This window comes from Sturnira hondurensis, unplaced genomic scaffold (assembly GCF_014824575.4).
Source record: "Sturnira hondurensis isolate 20B ecotype Veracruz unplaced genomic scaffold, ASM1482457v3 Scaffold0010128, whole genome shotgun sequence".
NCBI classification, from domain to species: domain Eukaryota; kingdom Metazoa; phylum Chordata; class Mammalia; order Chiroptera; family Phyllostomidae; genus Sturnira; species Sturnira hondurensis.
The window spans coordinates 27,527,732-27,552,951 of record NW_028082759.1 but is presented as its reverse complement, the minus strand read 5'-3'; the positions used below and the strand labels follow the sequence as shown (position 1 = coordinate 27,552,951).

At 40.0% G+C, this 25,220-nt stretch overlaps 1 protein-coding gene across 1 annotated transcript in view; it reads left to right on the top strand.

Moving 5' to 3' along the window:
* The first annotated feature begins 5,619 nt into the window (after positions 1–5,619).
* The window catches only part of TOX (thymocyte selection associated high mobility group box), a 310,124-nt gene continuing 290,523 nt past the window's right edge, over positions 5,620–25,220 (top strand). The window contains exon 1 of the mRNA XM_037058601.1: positions 5,620–5,974. Within this exon, the coding sequence (XP_036914496.1) occupies positions 5,873–5,974 (102 nt within the window). The 5' untranslated portion in view covers positions 5,620–5,872. The remainder of the gene's footprint in view (positions 5,975–25,220) is intronic.

Below are 25,220 nucleotides of genomic sequence, written 5' to 3'. Positions count from 1 at the left end.
CTGCTCCTATTTAAGGGATAATTGTGCCTCACTCTGCTACAAGGAACTAATTCTGATTTTGAAAGGATTTGTCCTCACAGTTTATCCTGATGAGAGAGGACTGGATTATTGCCATGTAAAATAACTGAATAGTCCTATTATAGCTATTATGCCACAAATGTTGGATATTGTTGAAGATCAAAGTACTGTACCACACTCCATGGTGAGATGAACAGGCATGGCACACTTCCCATATTATGTAAAAAATACTGCATTTTATGACTCATTTAGTACCATGTGAGGTATCTGTGGACCCTATATCATTTCTTTCAAACTTTCCTCATCATTCTGAAATCCTTTATTTTCCAGTTGAGAGACTTACAATCTAGTCATTTCTCACCAGTCTCCCCAGGAAATAAACTTCAGTGCTCTGTGTTCTCCCGTTGCATCATGTTACGGATTGCATATCATTCTATTTTCCACTTAAAGAACTTTAGAAAAATATTGCATAACTCTGGACAACAGGAAATTCTAACTGGTAAGTTGAAGTAAAAGCTAAACATTTCTCATCAAAACCATTAATGATGTTTTTTGAACCTTTAGAATGTGAAGGACTCAGTGTTGGTTAAGTTCTAAGAAAGCAAACATAGCTATATTTTAAAAAACATTTTATTTATTTATTTTTAGACAGAGGGGAAGGGAGGAAGAAAGACAGGGGCAGAAACATCAATGTGTGGTTGTCTCTCACTTACCCTCTACTGGGGACCTGGCCTGCAACCCAGGCATGTGCCCTGACTGGGAATTGAACCAGTGACCTGTTGGTTCACAGGCCAGCACTCAATCTACTGAGCCACACCAGCCAGGGCCAAACATAGCTATTTCACCCTATGACCATTCAGGAAAATAAACCTGCAAACACATGAATAACAAGATGCCTTGTGATATAAGGTGGCCCTTAAGTGTCAAATGAATGGAATTTTTTTAAAATTAGGCTTTATTCTACAGGATAGATTGAGGCATCAGCTATTACCGGAAAGCTCATAGTCAAGAAAGTGCCATCGAATGACTGGATAGTAATTTAATTATAAAATACAGCATGTTTTGACTTCAGTTTTAATTTTAGCATTTCAAAAAAATCCATCTATCAGATGTCCAATCCCAGAGAGGACTTCTAAGCTCCCAGAAAAACTAGCTCAAAAACCCAACCAAAACTGTCCCTAAACAAGTGCCATTTTTTTAGTAAATAATTTTATAAGACTCTCATAAATCGTGGTAGGATTAAATGTCTAGGCGATATTTCCCCTGAAGTAACACATTCTGGAGGTAACTTGGAGACATTACTATAAGATTTAGGACTTATTACATAGTACAAAGAGTCAATAAACATAAAATGTGGTCAATGAAAACAACTGCGAATTTGAAAACACAACAATTATGAAACTATAATTAAAATAAAGACAAGTAACATTGAAGGAACAAAATCAAATGCTAAGTGTGGTTTGTAATTACTGGTTAGGATTTCCAATGTAATTTGTAAAACGAAATGAGACAGTGAAATTATATGTAAAAAAAAATAGGAGCAGGTCAAGGACACAGACATTTCATGAATCGTCACATCAATACTAGTAAAGGAATGTTTTGTTTAAGGACACACACATTCTGCTAATTAGAGTTTATAAACTTCTTAGTCAGATGACCAAATTCTAATCTGGACCTATAGAACAATTCATGTATATTTAGTCGGAGTAACTGGGTAGCTTTCCACATTAAATCTGTAGCCGGGCAGGTGACAGGTTCCTGGGAGTTGCGATCCTCGATGCCCCCTTGAGAAAGCCAACACAAAATATCTATCCAGCTAGTATATTTTATTTACTAAAATTCCCTGCTTTTAGTATTCCATTTGTGCCCACCTCATCTTTCCTTTTAGACCTGTGTTTCGCAGTCTTTCCTGAAAGTTAAAACCATTGGAGAGCTTTAAAAATTCCCGGTGCACAGACCCTAAACTCTAAATGAATTATATCAGAACCTTTGGGGGTAAAGCACAGGAATGAGTGTGTTCCAAAGCTTCTATGGTGACTCCACTGACCAGACAAGGTTGGAAATACTGTTCTGGAAGACTATAAACACATCTAAAGCAGAAACTGTTTTAATCTGTCTTTATATGTCAACATACACATAACCCATAGCATAGTGTTTTGCTCTCCTCACCTGCCTTTGTTAAGTAATGTACAAATGAATGAATAGGTAGACACATAAGTGAGTAAATTGAGCCATGATACAGAGCTGAATGTCCTGGAAATTGACAAGAAACTACTATTTTATCTGCCACGTTAATAAGATTTAGTCAGAAGTTTAGCTAATTAACTTCCCCCAAGTTTTTCTTGGTAGTGCACCCATTCAGTACATGATAGGCCTTGGGTGGAATATGACAATGAAAGTGTATTTTCCAGGTTACATGGAGATGGCCTTTGTGTTCTACTCTCTGTGAATGACTGGAGTGAAAGCTGATTTTTGTTTTTGTTTTTGTTTTTGATTAACGCTCACATTTCCATCTGAGTTGGGAAAATCTGAGTCCGCCTTTGTTCTCACACTGCTAACACACTCACAAAACTTCTGACACCACATATGTGGGGGTTTTCTCCACATCAAGCAGTTCTGTGACACCAGCTGGATGTCCTACAATCTAACTTAATTTTGACACTATTTCCGTGGAAAGAGTATCGGTTGCACAAGACGGCCTGCCCCCTTCAGACACCAATCCCAAGTCTAGGTTGTTCGCTACGCTTCTGACCTATTGGTTATAAATCAGTTTCCCAACACCCCCTCCTTGGGTTTGATTAATTTGTTAGTGCAGTTCACAAAATTCAGGAAAAGAACTTACATACCGTTTATTAATTTTTTATAAAAGGATATGATAAAGGATACAGATGAGCATCCAGATAAAGGAGATGCTTAGGGCAAGATGTATAGGTCTAAGGGGCCACTGAGCTCCCATCCCTCTCTAGGACCACCGTTATTCTAGCACTCCCATGTGTTGACCAGTTGGGAAGCTCTCCGCCCCTGGTACTTTTGCAACTTTTATGGACACTTCATTACATAGGCATGATAGGTCATTAACTACATTTTCATGTCCACCCTGAATTGCCCTTCACGGTCTACTCTCCATGTATGAGTGATTAGATTTAAGAGCTTTTTAAATCAACAGCTACATTTCTACCCATCATAGCATTCCACGCACAAACATCATTTTGACTCTGTGTACCGTGTGTGGAAGAAACCAGGCCCTTGATTAACTAGAGGGACACATAGGCCCCGTGCATCTGAGTTTTCCTTAAGACAGAGAAAAGTAGAAGGTTCTGGAACAAAGTGGAGATGTCATTATCTTCCCCCAGGTGTCAAGATGTTGATAATGATATTGCCCTTCCCCCAAACCACTTCATCTTCCTGATATTCCCAGGACCAGGGGGTGGGCAGGGCAGGGTACAGCAATGGGAAAAAATGGGGACAACTGTAATTGAACAATACAATTTTTTAAAAGCAATGATAGATTCTAAGAGCGTTTTTTAAAATTGAATTTTGAAATGATGTAATATATAGGTAATAAAGGCTGATTGAAGACAGAAATTTAATCTTAAAAATATTAAATTTTACCCTAAAAGGTTTTTTCTTTAAATTGTGGAAATACATATAGGCACATTTTAGCATTTAGAATTAAAATTTTGAACACTGAAACTACAAACCAGAAACTCATTTAAACTTTATTTTAAAGAACTTTATTAAGGGGAAAAGCATAATTTATTTCTTTTTAGTCTGTGCCTTGTAAGAGCTGTAAATATGGAGTTTCTTCTGCATCCAGTGGAGAGGAATTCTTTTTCCTAATTGTTTTCTCTTGCTGCACCAGTTTTCACTCTGTCAGTCTTGAGATGGAGAGAAAGCTGGAGTTTTGCTATTTATAAAAATGATGAAGGGAAGAAAGAAAATCCTGGCTAAAGAGACAAATGATGTAGGGAGTAGAAAGCAATGTTTAACAAAAGGTACCAACAGGAGCCATGTATAGATGCCCAACCACGTTAATTTGATCATTTCTTACACTGTCTTCATAGATTTCCTTCCAGATCTGCTTGCTTGTGACTGATGCTCTCAAATGCAGAGGAAGCAATATAGCTGCAGGAAAGTTGCAGGGTAGTTGGTAATCAACGTAGTAGAAGGTTGTGCGGGGTGGCAAAATGTTATTAGTGTCCTCCAGGTGCCAGAAACAACTGGAACAGATAAAGTTATTTCCAGGCCTTTTTTTTTGTAGGGCCTTAGGCCCTAGTGTGTGGGGCTGCTTCCTCCAGAGAAGGTAAATATTACACACTCCTGCTTGGACTTTCCAACAAGGACAGAGCCCCAGCGATAAATCTGTTGGACAGCGGCCAAGGTACGCCAAACTTTTCCAACCTCCTGGAGGCACGGAGTTGTAAATTTCCGGGCTTAAGAAGTAAGGCGGGAAAACATGATTGGTGATTTCCTCATCCCACTTACCAACCAGAGAAATGGGGAGGCTGATTCGAGGTCATCCGTGCACCTCTAAGACCATTACTGGGCTACCCACTATTAAAAGACAAGATCCCCATAATGAGCAACTTGCAAGCCCACGTGTTTTCCTTCTAGCCTTATCGTGTGTGCTGATAATTGCTCTCGCATCTATCCTTTGAGTCCTTAAGGCACCTTAGCCCTCGCAACACTCCGATCGGGCACATATCGCTGGGAGGTGAGGGCTGGAGGCAGGAGTGAGCAACAGAAGCGGGTACGACTTGTACCGACCATCTAAGCTCTGAAGTCCAACCGGTTCACTGGGACAGCAGTCCACTCACAGCGCACAGAGGGTTCGCTCTCTCTGCGGGCTCCCGGTCCCCAAGAACAGAACTGCTACGGATAGTCACCTTCCCAGGAACTGGGAGTAGGAATGGGGACATGGAGGGAAAGTCTGGGTAGGGAAAGCTGCGGACGCGGGCGTTAGGGGACGCAGAAAAGGAAGTGGGGCGTCTGCGCCGGGCGCGGTGGGAGCGGGGTGGGGCCGGGGCGGGCCCGGGGGCGGGGCTGCGGGGCAGGGTGAGTCACAGCGCCCCCTCGCTGCGCGCTCCCCGTGGTGCCCCGCGGCCGCCGATGGCTCGGGCTCGCCAACCCCTTTGTGTAACACTCACAGCCTGGAGTAGCGCGACTCGGGCACAGCAGAGTCTCCCTGGGGTCCCGCTGCCTCGTCCCGGGCCCGGATGCGCTTTCGTCCTCCTTCATCGTTCCTCCCTCCTCCAACTCCCGGCCCGAGCTGCAGCCTTTTGGGCCTTAAGCAGCTCGCGTCCTGCAGTGCGTCCTAATCAGCACGGCCGGAGGCGCTCACCACCCCTCACGCCTTGTCCCCCTCTTATTTCTCCCCGCCATCCCGGGCCTCCAAGGTGGCAAAAATAAACTAAAAGCAGATCAACTCAGAGACTCCAATAAAACGCCCAGAACCTAAAGCCCGAGCGCGAGCCCGTGTGCCCGGCGGCTAGGGGCGCGGGAGGCGGGGATGGGGGGGCGGGCGGGGGGACAATGAGCGCATGAAGTTACCTGCCCGGCGGCAGCGGCGGTGGTGGCGGCAGGGCCGGGAGGCGGCGGCGGAGCTGGCTGCGCTCTCGGCGCTGACGGGTGCGCGCCGCGGCTTGGGGGAGAGTTGAGCGCTTTTCCCCCCTCTTTTTTCTTTCTTTTTTTTTTCCCTCTTCTTCTTAAACAAACCGCAAACGGATGTGAGGGAAGGAAGGTGTTTCTTTTACTCCTGAGTCCAGACACCTCTCTCTGTTCCGTCTAAGCTTGTTTTGCTGCACACTTTTTTTAAAAGAGGAAAAGAAAAGGAGTTGCTTGATGTGAGAGTGAAATGGACGTAAGATTTTATCCACCTCCAGCTCAGCCAGCAGCTGCGCCCGACGCTCCCTGTCTGGGACCTTCTCCCTGCCTGGACCCCTACTATTGCAACAAGGTGAACGCTCTGCTTTTGTTTCCACCGTGTTCTCGCAGCTTGATCCCGGGAGGGGGGCGGCGGCGGCTGGGCCAGCTCCGCGGCCGGGCGGGTCGGCGGAGGCCAGTCCCGGGAGCGCTCGGCTTCCAACCCATTGCAACCCTGCGTGCGCTTGGGTAGTAAATATTGTGGAGCGGCTCCGGGGGTTTGTCAAACACCGCGATTGTGCGGAAAGTGACACGATTTGCTCGGATTCTTTCCTTCCTGCTGTTCGCGACTAAGGATCCCTGCCTAGGTTTGCCGGGGGGCGTTTAAAAAAAATTACAAGAAAACCACGGTATACTTTTGGGGGTGTGTCTGGTGTCCGGGAACCAAGGCAGAGGCTGAGAGAATTCAGTTTATTTTCCAGTTTCCCTTCTCCTTACCTCCCTCCCTCTCACGGGCAGCGGGGGCTCGTGGCACCGCTTCCCTGCTCGGGATTAGTTGCCAGGGGAGCAGCCGGGAGTCGGGGTGCTGGAACCCGGGAGACGCCTCCGCCCCCCGCGGGGAAAATTGCTCCACAACTCTTTTGTTTTCAAAAACCCGTTCTGGTGGTCGAGCCCGATGTTCGGACTCCAGTCTGTGGGCCGGGGCGCAGCAAGGGAGCCGGGTTCGGGCGGGGTGGGGGGAACAGCTCCCATTTGGTTGGGGGCTTGAGCGCGGAAATTGCAAGTTTGTTCGGAGCCAGACCAGCGCTTCAAGTTCACGTCCAAAGCTCCAGCACTCGGCACGGGGATGGAGCAGGGTCCCAGGCTGAGCTGCACCCTCAGCTCCTTGACCCAGGCGCCAAGGCCTCTGGGCACCGGACGAGGCTGACCCAGCTGGTGGCCCGGGGTGGGAGCGCCCGCCGGAGCTGCTGCGGAGCTCCACTTGTCCCAAGGATAGTGGAGTCAGGGGGTGCTTCTGGAGGGGGTTATCTCGGGGCTTCTCGAACTTTCATTCCCGAAAGGGAGGATGCGTTGGGGCCAGTCTCCTTAGCGCAGCGTCGGGCCAAGACCATCCCTGCCTTGGGCTTGCTGGACGTGTCTAAGCTGTCCCACCGGGTGGACGTCGGGGAGAAGAACTGAGTTCTCTGAAAGGCCGGGCAAGCGATTTAGATGCCCAGCTCCCTGCTTGGTGGTAAACCTGCTTGATACTTAAAGCCCCTCCAAGCAATTCCCTCTTGGCCCCTCAGTGAATTTCACTGGATAAATCGCTGGGACTCCCTAACATTTGCCCGGTGGCAAATTATCATCAAACAGCTTTTTTTTTTTAACGTGATACAGAACAGAGGCTGCATCTTCAGTGTCCGGGCCCCCTACCACGCAACCGGCTTGTAGCCCCGACTCTTGGTCAGTCCGGACACGCGCGCGCGCACACACACACACACACACACACACACACCTGTGAGTTAAGTGAATCACAGATATCACCCCGTGGAGTGCCTAAATGCAACGTACACTGCGAGTCCCAATAACAGGATGAGCTGTGTACCGATAACGTTTCAGCAAGTTTGAAACCAGGGAAATCTAGTCTCAGGGAAGGCAGAATGGCTTTTCATCACATAGGGAGCCCTTTAGCTCGAGGCAAGTTGGAAGGCAAGAGAACTTTAGCAAGAGAAGTTTGTGTGCTGAAGTTTCATAATTAGTTGGTAACATGGTTCTTTTATTCTGAAATCAGCTTTGCCTTTATAAGCAAGCATTCTGGGTTTGTAACATTTTATATTGCTTATGGCACTATTCCTAGTAAAAATAATAATAAAGTAACTGCCCTATCTTGGATAATAAAGTCGTATTCCACAGTAGTAACCAAACCAAAAGGTCAGAACCATTTTGGCCATGAAACTGGACACATGTTATTAAGTTTATCAGTGATTTTAGGCTCCAAAAAGAGAGTAACGACTTGGATACAAGTTTCAGTTGTAATTCTTGAGATAGTGGGGTCAAATTTAATTTAAAAACTAAATGCTTTGGAAAAATCAAGAATTACTTCAATATATTAAATCATTTCCTAATTAAGTGCTTCAAATAATTTTAGTGAGTTGTGCTGTGAATTGAATAAATTAATTTAGAAAGTCTTCAGAATTTCTTTACCAGCTCACTGAAGTTCCTTTTAAGTCACTCGGTGTATGAGGAGCAAACTGTTCTTTTTACATGCAAATTAGCCACCCTTTCTATAGACTAGTTGCAAGTCTTCTTTTTAACTTATCCAGGGAATAATGGATTTTTAAAGATGCAAAGTCATAAGATGTACTCGTCATAGTAGGAAGAGACTTCATGGAAATGTTTCTTGCAGGACGTTTTTTCCTGCCCTTCGCTGTGTAGCAGTACTGAGCCAGATTATATTCAATGTCCAGGACAGGTTTTCTAGGCCCCAGAAAGCCCAGGTGCTAGTATTTCCTCCTCCATCATGATTACCACTGGTACAAAATTTCTATCCAGCTCCACATTTTTAATTGCTTCAAATGTAGTCAACTAGCTTCATTTGTGCAATGACTCCGTTGATTGGCAGGGATCTGAGAGATGGGCAGAAGTTTGGATGAGAAGAAATAAAAAATCTGTCTCTACGGTTAGTAAAAACAAGTTGCAACAGACTTCCTTAAAAGAGACAAGCCTGTAATGTAAACCTTGTCTCTTTCAGATGTGCAATGAATACGTAGCTCATTACAAGAAACAGTCTCTTTGTCAGGTTATTTGTTTTTAATAGGGTGATAAGATCATAAATTACTAATTATCTTTATTTTAAATCTGTCAACACGTAAAGTTGGTACCTAAATCCCAGCAGAACTAGTGTCTCTCTGTGCTTCAATATGATTCAGTTGTAGCTAAAGTTTCTCTAGTACCATTTTTTTTCAATGTCAGAACAGACCCTAATAGAGAAAATGAATATCCTCTTCCTGAAGCTTTTCTAAACTCACTTGTGATGGTTTTACTCTGCTAACACTTTCTAGCACTGCTGTTCTATGGCTTGTCAAAATACCACTTATATTTTTCAGTTAATGAACTCTGTAGGAGGAATTTTGTGGAAACAGTTTAACTAGTATTGCACATTACTGTGCAAAACTGACCTCCATTTTCACATAGCTCATTGCAGGAGAAAAGTGAGAACAATGTGAATGATGTTAGTTATGGCAACTGTGTGAGGAATCTCTTATACAAACAGCCAGAATGGATGGCATGTTGCTGTATATAGGTCAGCCTTTGAAATGCAGTGCAGCTCATAGACTGGGCAGAAGCATGTAGGCTGGAAGTCACAGTCTTCACCTCTTGCAACTTAAAGCATGTTAATGTCACACATTGAGAAGTGGGTACCACAGTAGTGTTTTGTCTGATTAAGACCATTTTAAGTAACATTGTATCCCTTAATTGAACTGAATGTTACAAAAAGACACTGTATTATAGGAGCTCACAATGGGAGTTCAGTAGTAAAATACAGCCTCATTTTTTGTTCTAGTTGAGGATGTCAGAGCATCAGTTTAAATATATACCCACCGAGTAATAACAGTTCCTTTCAGTTTCTTAGTGCAGTGTCATTTCTGAAGATTGTTTTCACTGATTTTGTGCTAAATCGGGACAAAGAAATGGCACTTTTTCATTTTTACAATGATGCGATGTGTTCAGTTATTGCTCAGTATCTGCCCACATAAGGGGTAGTAATACAATTATGTTATGACATGGCTAATGACAGGGATGCTGACCTCCGCCAGCAGTGGGAGAGGAAATGATGGTCTTTACTGTTCTCAAGTGGTTACTTTTGTAGAATCAGGTCCTGAATCTTTCTCTGGTTGATTTGGGCACAGAGAGGTCCAAAACACAAACCCACGCTGAAGGCTAGCTATATATGAAGAATAATGGGCATTTGGTATGTTGTACTTTCGTCATGAAATGAGGAGGGACTGTGTATAATCTTTTCATGTAAACATCGGAGGAAGGACTTATTTGTGATGAACTCTGCATTAAAATGTCAGGGCTAACATTAGACATCTGATAACTTTTGAGAAAAACAAGATTCATTACTCTCTCTGCAAAATCTCCTTTGAGCTTATTTTTCCATTTAGAGTATTATGTAATATACTTTCATATGGCAAAACTCATCATATGTGAAATACAGGGTTTACAAGCACATTAGGATGGAGTTATTATTTCTAGTTTAATTAGTAAATGTAAGAAAATGGACAAGAATGGGAGGAGGAGGAGGAAGAAGGGGAGGGTAATAAGCAATTTAGTGCATCATGCTTGATTAATTTCCTATCCACCTTCATAACTTTTAGGACTTTAGGAAATTCATACTTGATTCTTTGGACATCATTAGTATAATTAAAACTTTCTTGGGAGTTCTATAAGAACTTCATAAATTTTTAGGTCTTTAAATATGTTTTAAGTGAATTTATAGGCAAGAAAGAGCATAAACCAAGCAATCATATGGCTCTGGCCACTGAATCAGATATCACACAAAAACCTCAAATGTTTTGCAGGATCTTGACTTTGTGGTATATATTAGTATCAAAAATTTCGATTTTAAATAATTATGCAAAAATGAGAATTATGAGCTTTGGGGAGATTTAATGTTATTTAACATGGTTTCATATTCTTCCTGTTATTATATGTTTTAAAAGTTACTGAATGGTAACATTAAGGAGCATATTGATATTTCACTTAGCTAGAAAAACTAAACTGGTATTTAAATATTATTTAGTTGACTGCTTAGTATAGAATTTTTTAAATGATGTGATTGCAAAGGACTTAAGAGCCAAGGAAAGAAGTAAGGCGCTTAAAACTAGAAGAAGGAGGGAAAGTTCCAAGTTTAACAATTCCTGTTTGGGAACCAAAACTGGGTATAACATTTTGGTTTTGTCATCATACTTTTTTTTTGAAATGGGCTCAATTCAACAAAGAGATAACTTAGAGAACTGGAGTAGGACATTGTATTTAGCTGTGAAAAAAGATTTTTTTCTAGTGCTTTCCAACATTTGGTTAGGGTACTGGAAAGTTGAAAAGGCCCTGGGAATATTTTCCAACTGCTGGTTACCCTTCTTGTCTCCATTCATGCCTTTTCTCACCCGCAGGTATGTCCATAGCGCCTCTTGCCTCCTCTCCTTTTCTCCTCTCCAAACACCCCCACCCCCTTGCTTTTCTCCTCCACAACCTTCATCTGCACCTGGAAGGTCTGTACTGTCTACTCTGAACTTCCTCCCTTTCCTCAGGTCCTTGACTCCTGAGGAAAAGGACTGTGTTGTGTCTGTCTTGGCTGCCATACTCCTTTCTCTGCTCATCAGTTGTTACCATTACCATGTGAACAACTCTATTCTTCCTCCTGTGCCTGACCTTATTTTTTATTAAGACAATTGGGCTCTGCCAGTTCACATATCCACTTTTCAAAATCCTGGATTAAGCTGTTCTCCTTGTTCCCCGTTCCCCCATCTGAGTGAGTGATGTAGAGTCATACAGTATCAGACCAAGTAAACAGATATGATGCTGTGGGGAAAAATAACTATGGTGGGTGTTTCTAATCTCTTATAAATTGCCCACATTTTATACACAGTGTATGTAGAGCTTGGAAACAGTTCCTTGAACATCTCTTCTCAGTGAGAAGTCTTTATTTAGACACTAAAATAGTATGAAAGTGAGACTGGGATCACCTTATCTTTAGCTGGCATGCAGTAAGTGAGGCAAGTTACAATTACAGTGACCATCAGTAAGTGTTAGCCTACTTCTGTGTTCTCATCAGATTGTGCAGAGAGACCTAAAATGGGAATAGCGGGCCTGCAGAACTTACCTAACTGATGAAATGTAGATACTTACTATCATACATTTTAGCCATCTGAATGTGAATTCAAGGGTTCTGGAAGACATAAAGTAGGATATTTGTGTTATATCCCAATAAAAATGGAATGTAATTATCATGACTTGATTAAATGCTATCAATTCCATTTTAAAATGTTACTGTTTAAGATGAAACTTATATTGTATACAGTCAAATGCAAGGATCCAAAATGTGTACCTTGAGGAGAAAATGGGATTGTAATAAACCATACTTACTAAATACTGCAGCCACAGGAATCAGAACTGTATTTCTTGCTTACAGGAAGCTTCCATGTTCTGTGGGGAAGTACTATAGTTCTTGCCTGCAAGAAGCATCCCATCTGCATGTTTGAAGGCCGCCTTATTTCAGTTGAATTCAAACAGAATTTCAATGTGGGAATATTCACTTTTGCTGATTTTAAAGATAATTTCCTTCCTTTCATTTACTTCCACTTTGATGTTGTTGATCTATTTTCACTGGATTTTTTTCTTTGAAGGTGTGCTTTTCGGAGTCAGATATCTGTGGTCTGTATGTGATAGGACCAGCCGCGGACAGTGAATTGCGTTAGATGGACTGCCTGCTAGGAAAACTGCAATGCCAAGATGATTCAGCTAACATCTGCCCTAATGAATTTAGTGTTTTTTGTTTGTTTTAAGCCCTACATGCCAAGTTTTGTACTGCAGAACAATTTCTTATTAAAAACAGTTGAGTTATGGGCTGCTTAGAAATGTGGTTTCTAATGGAAGTGCTGAAAGACTGTTAATTATAGCGGTTCTTCCAGAATGCTTCGAGACATAGTGTTCCCCTTAACCCGCATGAGTTTTTCCTGGTTGTAACTTGTTTGTCCCTATAGCATTACTTTGAAAGTGGGAGCATCCTATTGGTCTGTACGTGGATGTTGGTGGTACAGCAGAAAAGACGAGAGGAAGGATGATGCCAGAGGAAGCCCCTGATCTTTCTTGCCGGGACTTACCAGTATTTTCCCAGACCTCTTCAAGCAAGTGTGCCTTATTTGGTTACAAATTTTAAACTTAAGTTTTGAAAACTATCTCTAGATTTCCCTTTTACTCATGAAACATTACCATTGACACATATTTATAATCGTAAAGGTCATGCAAACAGTGTCACTAATAATGCTTTTCTGTTTGTCCATTTTTCACTTTGGATTTTTAAATGGTTCTGCTTCAGCCAAGTATGTATTGTTTTTCATTCTGGAATTATGTGTGTTTATGAAACTGTCTTGAAAGGACTTCTAATCAAACTAGGGCTATGGTTGGTTGATACAAAGCTTTACTGGTGGCCAGGAAAATACAAAGTACGTTGACATACTATGTAGACCTACAATATAGAACTGTCTGACCCACCGTGCTGGCGATGTTGGCTTCTGCATGAAATGCCTGTAGATTAAGTCTCTAATATCCTATCTGGGGGTAACCTAGCCAGAGAAATAAGGTTGTGTGTGTGTGAGAGTGTGTGTTTTGATGTGTTTCTCATGGTCCTGGATATGGTTCTAGCCATAAATACATGAGAACTGATCATAAATGGCAGAATCTGTCAGTGTGTACAAGAATAATAAGAGGAATCACAGGAGGTATTGGCGAGTAGGAATGCCTCATTAGCACTCGTTTTGAGAAATTTAGCCATATTTCACAGGCGGAGATGCTTTTCACCGTAGTGGGGCCTTGATTGGGCATATTATTACCTAGTAAAGAAGACTAAAGGGCTAGGTCTTTCTAAGGAAAACCATAGGCCTTTCTTCAGAAAGGACTTCTTTTTTTTTTGAAGATTTGAGGTGAAAGCTGGGGGCTGATAGAGCTGTGTTGACTTACTCCAGAGGCAACATAAATAGACCTGTGAAAGGATATGATTCCCTCCCCTTAGTCTTTAGAAGCCTTTGTTCTACGTCTGGTAAAAGTTCTGACACTAAAACCTTAATCCGTCTGTGTCCCAACCCTGCCCACTAGAGAAAACTATTTATATACGTATCAAGAAGCCTTATGGGAATTGAGGAGTCGACAGGTAGGTTGTTTTGAAATTCTGTGGTGAAAGACATTCAAAAACTCAAATAATGGTAGCCCTTAGCAAAATACCGTATTCTCAGCTCATTTCTTCTATTTCTGCTACCCCAGTGGAATAAATGTGTTTTTCCAAAGTTGTAGGCCAGTGATTCTTTCAGCAAGGGATAACCTTTCTAGAAGGTCAGAGGTGAACTTGGGAAAAGGGGGTGTGTGGCTATCCCTCCCTCAGATATCGATAATCGCCCCCCTCAGGGGGCCTCTTTTTCTCTCTCTATGTTGAGAGCCAATGCGCCTAATGAGAGATGCTGCTGGTGGGAGCTGTAGCCTGTTTTGCACTGGAAGAAGATACCGTGAAAGTTGAAAATAACCGCTGCGGAGGGAAATGCCCTCTTGTAGTTCCTGACCTCAGGGAGGCAAACCTGCCCCTCTGTGCCCTCCGCTGACATATGGGTCAGAGATGTGAAGTGCAATGTGCAAGATTAATTAACAAATGAACCAACTGGGTCTGGAAGATAGTCCAATTACACTGAAAGCACATTTGTGTACCACCTGATTTCCTCAAGTCTTTTAACTCAATTAAGTGGCTAATTTTTAAAAATGATGGGCAAAGTGTAATATGCATTGGCATCTTTATATCATTGTAAAAACCCGGTTCGTTTTCTGTGCCAATATTCCTGGGCCTAAAAAATGCCAGGAACAATTGTATAAAGAGAAATGTTAATAATAAAGAGGCAGGATAACCTTTCAACAAAAAAGTATATTTTATTGTTTGACAGATGCAGTCATGAACATTAATCATAGAAACCTGCAGATAGTAGAAGCTTAATATCAAAGCTAATGATTTATTTTATGTTAATGACTTTCTGCCAGGGCATAAAAGACTCTTCATAATGGACTCTCTGTGCTGTGTTCAGTTACTAAGGCTAATGGGATAATCTTTTCTCTCCCCAAATTAAGCTTTTTTTGAAATAAATTATGCTGTTATTTTTCAAGGTAACTCTCAAAAATTTATTGCAAAACTAATCTTTTAAGAACCGCTTAGGAAATAAAGCAGAAGAAAAATTCCAAAGGAGCTTTTCTAGTTCATGAACAGTTTTATTTAATTAGAAAAAGTTTGCATGTATGCTAATATTCCTGAATTTGTAATGCCAAACAGTTTTAAAGTCAGCCTTCAGTGATACAGTCTGCCTCTAAATCTCAGCTCCTGAGAGTACGACCCACCACAGAACATGTTTTAGTTGATTCCCAGACAATAATGAGCTGAGTGGTAGTAAAACACTGGGTTGTTCACTGGGAAGTTTTAAAAATCGTGTTTACAATTAGTTATAACCAACATTATATTTCAATAAGAGATAATTTGCCTACTGAAGTTCACATAATGTGCTAATCTCATCTAATGGTTAATAAAGACCTCCTCCCTCACTCCCTTGATGGCTATAAAGGCTTTTTTATGCAGGGTTAGGCAAAAGTAGGTTTACAGTTCTTCCAGGTATTCACAGGGAAAATAACACAAGGCCGAATAAATAATAATAACAAGAATACAGTGTGTTTCGCCTCCTCACCACTGTGAGCCTACCTTTACCCCACCCTGGCATCATGGCAGTGGTTCAGGTGCAGCTGCTGTGTGTTAATCATGCTTCATTGTCCCACTAATAAACGCACTGAAGGTCAGCACCCCTCAGAACCTGCACCACCTATGCCCTTTCCTAAATATTTAGTGACATGTTCAGAGCGTATCTGTTCATTTCCCATAGCCTCACAGTCAGTTAATGCCCCTCCAAGCTGTTTGTGTGATAAAGGTTTTGTTACCTAAGCTAGGTCATAGAGGACGTGAATATATATTTCAACTAATTTTCTCCCATGCACACATTTCCATTTCCACACTCGTTGACTTAATCAGTTTAGGGTTGTGATAGCCAGAAACCCCTTTATTATTGAGTAGATGTATTCCAAACCAAGAACCTTTTCAGATTTCACATGTCGTTTTAAGGAGATGTTTGGAAGAAACACAACTTTTTGATAACCCAAATCATTCAAAGTAAACAGAGTGAATTGGGAAATGAGAAGGGATACTTAAAATCTCAGTAGACAAGACTTGGTGTTAGTTTATAAACCTGACACAGTCGTGAAATAGTATTTGCTTAATTGTTCTTTAGGCATGGGAAAGCAATGATAGCAAAAGCTCCTTTAAACCATATTTTCTGCACACAAAGAGCATATTCACATGGGATTTCCATTTTGCCACAAAATCGTGCAAATCAATATGCCAGCACTTTATCTGCATTAAAATTCGGTAGACAACAATTTATAGGCATAGTGGTAGTGTAGTTCTCCTGACACCCTTGCTTGGTGTTTAAGGTAATTCTTGCTTTTGTGTGCTCAGAAAGAAGCCAAAATGTTAAGTGAACAAGGCCTCATTTTCTCATCGTGTATTATTGTCTCCTGTTTTCAGTGACTCGTTTTGATAACCCTGTGTGTGTGTCTTCTTCCTCATGATTTAAGAACCTTACATGCTTTAAGAGAAGGGAAAGAAAGGAAACTCAACTGTTTCCATCATCAGTAGAAATGCAAAAGGCAAACTAGTGGGCGGAGCTTCTATTTGTGCTGCGCATAACATACAATGGTACATTTGTCATGCTTTAATATATAATGCCTACAATAAAATATGTACAGGCGCAGTTGTGATCTATGAAGTCCCTGGCTCCAATGCCATTGTTTGTAGTCTCTACGGTTGTCATACATTGTTCTTTGCACATCATACCCTTACAGCAGAATTTGACACAATTTCTAGTTTCAGCCCTACACCATTTTCATTGCACAATATACATGAGTTTGACAGGGTGTGTTGAGGAAAACTCTGGCAAGCAATTGATATTTTGAAGTGGCAAGCGTTTCAGCAGCTGCCTGCTTGTGAAAAAGGAATGATAAGATATACTGTATTGTTAGTTTCAGGGAAAGCATTAAGGTTTAAGCTCTGTAAAAATGTACACATTATTCGTCAGTGGTGAAGCAAGTCTTTTATGTTTTTCAGAGCTTAGCTCCTGGCTGATGTGAACTAGCATGACATTGGTCAGTAAATGAATAGGAGTACTTTGAATTTGAACTGCTGCCAATTTTGCACCAACAAAGGAACTGACAAAAGAAAGATTTTATGTGAAATGCAAAGCACACACAATGTCTTGGGGGTGGGGAAAAGGAAGAAGAGAGAGAGAGAGAAACCCACACAGAATACTCTTCCACCCATACTTACAAGGATACCAAATAGTTAAAATACAGCCATTTTTCATGGCTCATCATCTACAACCTAAGCTGTTTTATCTAATGTCCTTTCAAAACCTGTTGTATACAATAGGCTTTTAGAAGATGTTCATATGGAATGTACAGTGTTTTTCTAAATATCACACTGTGCCCCGAAGGCCTGTTGGCAGAATATCAGAGATGCCCACTGCTGGAGCCCAGCTCTCTATCTGGTAGTGGGAAATTGTAGTTTAATCAGTTATGGCACTTTCAGTGTGTAACGTTCATTAGCAAGGCAATTTGTCATGACTGCTAATGGTCAGGATGCATCTGTTCTCTCAGTTACAGAGCATGATAAGGAAGAAGACAAATATTTCAATATCTGATAGTATTAACTTGTTTCAAATTTGTAATCCGAGGTTAGTTGCTCAAAACAGACACAGCAGCAGATTAACAAGCATCCTATATTCAATTTTACTGCGCCCTGTTTTTATGGATTTATGACTGGAAAGCACACTAATGTGCTATTATGAAGGGCATAGTCTTTGATTAGATGTTCAACAGAAACTAAGTTATGAGCAGAGCCTTCTAAGTTATCAAGCCTTCTGGGTTCATCCGGAAAGAATTTATGTGCATAATATTTTCTATAGAGCTCCAAAAATTGGAGGGCTTGATACATGCAGTATTTCTGACATGCTAAATATGTTTTTTCTTCTTTATACTTTTTATTGACTTTATTGAGGTGAAATTAAGTTAATAAAATTATATAGTTTTCAGGTGTACAGTTCTATAATACATCAACTATATATTGTAAATATTCTTCTTATGATTAAAAAAAGTCACTTTCCCATTGCTTTATAAACTGGTCAGTCACTTTTCAAGTGAGATTAGAGTCTGATCCATTTTCAAAGTTTTAAAATCCTAGTGAAAAACTTCAGAATGAATTAGAAACGTCACATTTCTGCCCAGTGAACTGCTTTATAAGATCATTGTTCATTGTTCTCAAAGGGAAAAGTTAAAAAGATTCCCCGAGTTGAGAAGGCTAGGATTTTTTTTTATGTATCTCATATTTTCTAGATATTACATCACATCGATTGCCATACAAAATCTTTCTGACACATTTTCATTTTTAATGAAAGGCCCTAAAATTCGGAGCATAATGATTTCTTAGAAACTGAACCTAATCTTGGTTAAAAAAAAAATTTATTCTTGCTAGAAACAAAAGCTGTTACTGTTTAAGTTCCTGTTGAGCGGTTAGTTGGTACGCTTCGCTGAATGTTGTCAAAAAGGCTTTCCTCATGATTGACAACCCGGCAGGAATGTGAATGGAGATTTTAATTGCGTATCATGTGTGCATATCAGAGTGAGTGAATTCATGACTCTGCTGAGCCCCATATCTCTACTGGTCAGCCGTGCCAAAAAATGCGCTTTTATGTGCAATTTTTCCAAAAAGAAAAAGGTGTATATGTCCTGAAGTCATTCGTTATTCATTTCTGAAGTGAAACACTTGTGTTCCTTTAGTCTCAGAGTTTGAAAGTGGTACAAAAATCCATTTTGAGATTTCTTTCTTTAACTCTTTGCACTAATACTTGGATGATGTAGATTTTTTTCAGTTACAAGTTGGGAAAAGTCTGCCAGAACATATTTTTCTTATGGCACTTTTCATATGAAGACTGTTTGTCTTTCCTCNGACGGTTTTTCTTTCCCCCCCCCCCCCCCCCCCCCGCCAAGGGTAGTTTGAAAAGAAAGAAAAAAAATGTAAGCTAGTGGAAAATTTTACTGAGGTTAATTGCCTTTCTATAACTTGAAATCTTTATAAAAGGTCTGGGGGTGGGTGGAGAAGAAAGGACATGTTTCTGAGAGGTGGAAGGTTCAGAAAATGGTCTTCTAAAGCTTGGTTAAAAATTATATGAATTTTGGTGAAAATACAGTGCTTATTGTAAAATGACATCACTAAATATGTGAACGTTCATTTCTTGGAAAAATGACTTCTCTGCAGAAACCTTAAAGGTCAAAGATCAATTTCTGCTATCACTTCTTTGCCAAGAAGCAATGGTGATGATACAGCATTTATCTTATTGAAATATCTAAACCCAATACCTGTGAGACTTTCAGAGTGGGGCAAAACTTACTCTGTTGGGTAACTTGGGCTACCATAACCCCCAGACTGGTCAGAAGCTTATTAATGGAAAAGAAAAAAAAATGTGATGAATATGCATAATTTTCATTTGATGTAGTGCAAAAATTTGGAACTTGGGTTGTAAATTTAGCATACAGCTACTTTTCTGTGTCATTTTGAAGAGGTGAGAAAAAGATTAGTGCCAGGGTCATTTTCAATGTAACCATAGTAATGAGTAGGGTGATGTTGAAAAGATGGTGACTTTATAGCCTGAGGACATCCCACGGGACTTGACTTTGTTCTAGGCTCTAATATGTTATCTCAACACATTTGAGAACATACCAAATTGCAGGCTGAGGATTCAGGCCTTAACACAGTGTGCAATTCAGGGTGATTGCTCTATGAAGGTGCTACTGTACCTTTAAAATGCTAAAGAAGAAAAATCTATTTTATTTAAAAAATTTAACTTTATGTATGAGGTGACATTTTTCTAACGTTATGGAAGACTATTTTGTACTCTATACTGAGAGCTCAGGCAAGGAAAAATCTATTTACAAAATGAAAAAACCTGCTCAGCTGAATGCATTTCACTTTTAAAGATGATATTCTGGTAATGAACTTTATCAAGCAGAGAACATTTCAGTAAAAGTATTAAAGTAGTTCCTATTTCAGTTGCTTCACTTAAGGCTGTGTCACTGTTTCCATTATAACTTCTTATTCTCAGGTAGCTCTAATGCAGTCCCCATACAAATATTTGCACAGGGATGAAATGAGAATATTTTAGCTTAGAAATAGGGGTTTTTATTTGGCATGCACTTCTAAAGGAGCTTTGGGCTTTGTTAATAAGGCACATTTAATTCGTTTTTAGAAATTGAAAAGCATTTACTGAACACCAACTGTGTGCAAAGCCCTATGCTAAGTGTTAAGGGCGGGTGGGGTGCCAGGAGAGGCACGGAGATGAGTAAACTGTGGACCCTGCCGCCACATGGCTAATCAAGAGAGGAATACAAATAACCATAACACAGCTGTAGTATAACTGATGTGATATGAAGTCTATGGTCAGCGTGCTTTGGGGAACAGAAGTAATGAATTGAAGTGAGGAAATCCCCAGTTGCTTCCTGGAGGAAATGGCACTTCAGTTAGCCTTAAAACTTGGGCAGCAGTTACGGGGAAAGTTGTAGTTTTAAAATGATTTTTTAGACTTTCTACTTCTTTTCAAAATCACTTGAGGAAACTTAAAATGAGAAGGAGCACATACAGTTAAACTAATGTTATTAGTATTAACACAGAACGTTCTAGCTAGGAAACAGTGATACATATTTCTTAGCTTAGGTGGTATCACTGTAATTTAACATTAGATTTGGCTCTTTCTTTCTCAGAGTCAGGGTGAAATAGAAGCACTTTGGGTGACAAAATTTTGATATCTGAGAGACGTATGAATGCTAATTATCCATGAGTAAAAAGTTTTTCTCTAAGTAAAAGACCACAAAAGACATAAAATGAGGAAATGTGTGCAGGTGAGACATCAAGAGCTATCTGAGCAGAATGTGTCTGGGCTGAGACTGAGCTGTCTGTAGTGAGAAGTGGGACCTAATAAAGGGAGAGGGGCTCACTGGGATGGGAACAGGAGAGAACCAGGAACAGTTTAAAAACAAACAGAATGAAAGCATCAGGGCCTGTGTTTTAGGAAGGTAGCTGTTGTTATGGAGAATGGGTTGGGAGAAGCTGGGTGGAATTCAAATTGCTTAGAATAAGTGGGCTAATGTTCAACCCTAATAAGAATGTACCAGCAAAGACTCCTTAGGGGGGATTACATGATGATAAAGTGAACAAGCGGGTATTTATCTGTTTTTTTGGATGACTTTTCAAATTATAGATGAATGATAAGCATCTAGGTTTTATGTTCCAGCCAAAAGGTTGAGTTATATAAAATTTTAACTTCTTAAAGCACACTAGAGTGTTGCTGTCTATCTGAAAATTCTTTTTTTTAACTAAGCCCAGTCATGAACAATGAATAATAATGCTATGTGTACAGTCTTAGAAGTACACGTGCTGTGTTAACTTTCAAGACTGTTAGTAATCTCTTTCCTGAAATTTCGTCTTCAGTGATACATATACACAATATTATTAGTACATTTGGGAAGTACATTCAAGTGTCCGAACACATTCAGAAACGTCTATCAGCAGTTTTGAAGGTGTCTCGCCATCTTCATGTCCTCATAACAAAGTCCTCTCCTTTTTCTGTGGAAGTGTGCTAATGAATTTCCACCACAAGGAGCCCAAACGTGCTTCTGGACTCAACATAGGTCTTCCAGGACCAATGTTTCATCTTGATGACATATCTGGATTTGATATTATGTTCCATGACACGTTCTGTGTTTTAATATAAACATTATACTTTCAATCACCTACAACTGAGACCACTCCGTGTTCCAGGAAGAGAGTCCATGGTATTGTTGAGTTCTCCTGCCCTGGCACATCACTCCACTCCTAGGGGCATGAGTTTGGGAAGCATGAAATAACATAAAGTCCTCTTCTCTTTATTATTAAGAAATAGACCGGATGCCTCGCGTAAGTTTATTTTGTGAGGACATCTTTCACACGGAGAATGGCACATTTTGTTCATTTGTATTTTTTCCCTGACATTCACTCTTTCTCTATTTTTGATAACAAAGCTTAACAAAGTACTTGATCGTAGTCTGAAATGGAAGACTACACAGCTACGGCTTAGTAATTGCTGGTGCCACAGGCCTAGTAACATTATGCTTAGAGGAAGAAGATGCTGAAGAGGGAGGAAGTCAAGTATCCAACTTATAGATGAAAGAGAAAAATCTCATAGTACTGGCAAAACCTGATGATGTTCTGGGATGGAAGAAGGTAGTCAAGAGTGGAGTCCTATTGGTAGATATTAGTATATAACCTAGCCTGATAAGAATTCAGACAGTCCCAGAAAAGGAAAGGATCATGAAGAAATTAATTGATTAGAGTGGTGGTTGGAGGTGGGGTGGGGACAGGTGTAGGACAGGGCAACACCTGTAACATAATTGGCTCCAGCTTGGGTAACTCCCACCCACTTTTCTTCTCTCTCTCTCCTTCTCCCATCCTTCCACCACGTAAGACATAATTTGTAAGATGACTGACATTATTTTCCAGATTTTTTACACTTATTTTCTTAGATAACCTTTACAGGTACTCTCCTCACCTGCATGCAGTGGGCTTCTGCTTCTGGGCAGCATTTTCTCCTGTCTATCATCATGAGCACACAATTCAGTGGACTGAGCTTTTCTTGCAAAACAGTAGTTCAGCTGATGCAAGACGTGATGGATAGATTTGGGGTGTGTGTATGCAGGATTTCCTAACAAATGCCAGTCTACCTGATACCCATAGCAAGCCATTAAGTCAGGTGGGTTTGTTTTTTCTTTATTTTATTTAAGCCTTTAGCTATTTTTGAAATAAATTATTTGTTCACAGGCATGTGTAAATAATGGATATATCCTTTAATGACAAAATTACATGTTCTCTGCTAGAAACTGCACTTAGGCAGATGGACATTTCAGATTTTTCCTTTACTCAAATCAAGGAACTTTCCCTATGTAGAATACCTTTTGAAGTTTCATCCAAAATAGCAGATCAGGGGGAATAAACATTGTCTATGTCTGCAATTTACATACATGTACTCACAAGGTCTTGTAGGTAGAACAAAAAAACAATGAAAAAGAGAAGCAGAGTTTTTACATTTGATTCTGTAGCCCATTTCTCCTTGTGTTTTAAGGCCCATGCCAAAGAGTTTTAGAGACTCTGCTTCCAGCAGCATGGCATTTGCAAATCTTCGTTAATTTATTCATTAAATATTTTGAATGATTACTATGCACCAGAAACTGTGCTAAGTGGTAGGGATAGGAAAAGAAAAAAAAAAGATGTGCATTTACAGAGGTAATAATCTTAGATGTGATGTGAATAATCCTGCTAATAGAAGATAGAGGACCTGAGACAGGAGGGGACAACTTTAATCGTTGACCTAAATACTACTTACATTAAGCTCTGAACATCCCTGTGCTCATTCACGCATTTACCTTTTCTTCGGCTTTTGCTTTTTTAGTCTAGGTGACACAGTGAGGGTACTAGTGGCATTTCTTGTCCTTTCTCAGGTCTTGCTGTGAGAGCAACTGATAGCCTGTGGGCTACGGTGACTTGGAAACTTAAGCCAATAGTGATTGTTTATGGAGGAGCCAAAGGAATTAATTTTTTAAAATTGAAATTCTAATCGTGCAAGTATGTAGATATTTGGAGATTTGAACGAAGCATTATTTAAAATAAAGAACAAAGTATATCCTTAATTTTTAAGACTGTTTTAACGGACTGAAATCAGTTGCTTAACATTCAATATCTTTTTTCTATTTGAAGTGGCTCATAAATTGAGGATATTTTTTAAATGGTAAAATGATCAATGTTCATTTTGTTCAGGTTCATCATAGTGGTTTTCGAAGGTAAATGCCGTTGTGCATTTTAAAATTACTTTTTTTTCTGACAAGTGCTGCACGTTCTGGGACACAGTCATTGCTGAAATTGCTTCAGAATAATTCTGTGAATCTCCTATTTTCTTACCATCTCATTCCTTACCCTAATATGGTATGGAACCAGACTGCAATTACACTTTCACAATTACTTTATTATATGGGTTGAAATATACTCCTGAAGCTCTTATTACGTTTTCCATACGCCATTTGCACACTGCTGGTGGCTGTCAGCAGCGCTTCCTCAGGACAATCAGCCATTCTTAATGGGTTGTGTTTAAATCCAGAACACCACAAATAGAGAGTGCCTCTCTCTCCTTGCTGATGAATTTTTAATGTTCAAGCATTTGTAATATAATTCAAAGGACTTTGTTATCAGAGCTTGTGGAATTAGGCATGTGTGTTTTAAGATATCAGGTATTTATTTGTGATCTTTGTAAAAGAGAAAGAAAATCAAAACAACACAATATTCATAGTGTGATTGTGTCTGTGGCAACCTGAGCACTATGTCGCCCGATGTTGGCACTCCTTTTCCCTGTAAGAAGTTGTTGAAGATTTTCTACTTCAAATAATCCACTCACAAGCTCTTTTCTCCACAATGGCATTTTATGGGGGGAAAGGCACAACTCCATTCCATGTCTTTAAGTGGAAACTGGAGTGCCATATATTCAAAGATAGAATACATTTATATTTAGCAACAAAATCAAGGCTCCTTTCTTTTACGTTACAAAGAGAAATGTTCTCCTTTAAAAAAACACAAGCCAGTTCTTATGGTCTTTGAAAGTCTTCCAAAAAGAGTTTGGTTGACTTTGAGAGCCATATGGTACAGTCTGTTACCGTCTTTAATGATTTTTTTTTTACCATTTTACTTCACTCAAAAACTTACTTACTTTGGAACAACTACATATTAGGACATCTTATAAAGTTTTGACATTTGAAATATATATAATAGAAACTAGTTAAAATATAATCACCTTATGTGTTTCCTGCTGTTAAATGCCAATGAAGAGAGATTTCTTCCCCTTTTGAAAAATTAGACAGATTTGAGTCAAATTCTAATACCCTATAGGTATATGTATTCATTTAAGTCTAATGTCAAATGTTCAGGAATATTCAGATAATTGATTGCATGCTCTGATTTTATTCAGTGCTTAAATTTATCAATATACCTTTTGAGATAAAATAATTTATTTGGCACTAAACAGTGTGATGTATGTCTTCCAGGTGACTTTCTATTTTTTTGATCCTTTGTAATGACAATGAAATTAACTCATTAAATGGTTCTATTTGTAGAATAGTGCCTTACTGTGGTAGGAATAAGATGGAGAAGAATTCCTGGGATTTAGATGCTGATTATTGAACTAACCACACAATGTGGGACAAGTTACATACTTCTCATCTTTTCTCTAACACTAGGCAGTTGATTTAAAACTCTTCCCACCCGAAGAATCAGGCGATTTCAAAAGGATAAGGAAGAGGTCCTAAGAATAAAAGCAACCAAAGTTATTACAAACATCAAATTTAAAAACCTAATGATGCTGTTATTTATTGCATACCTC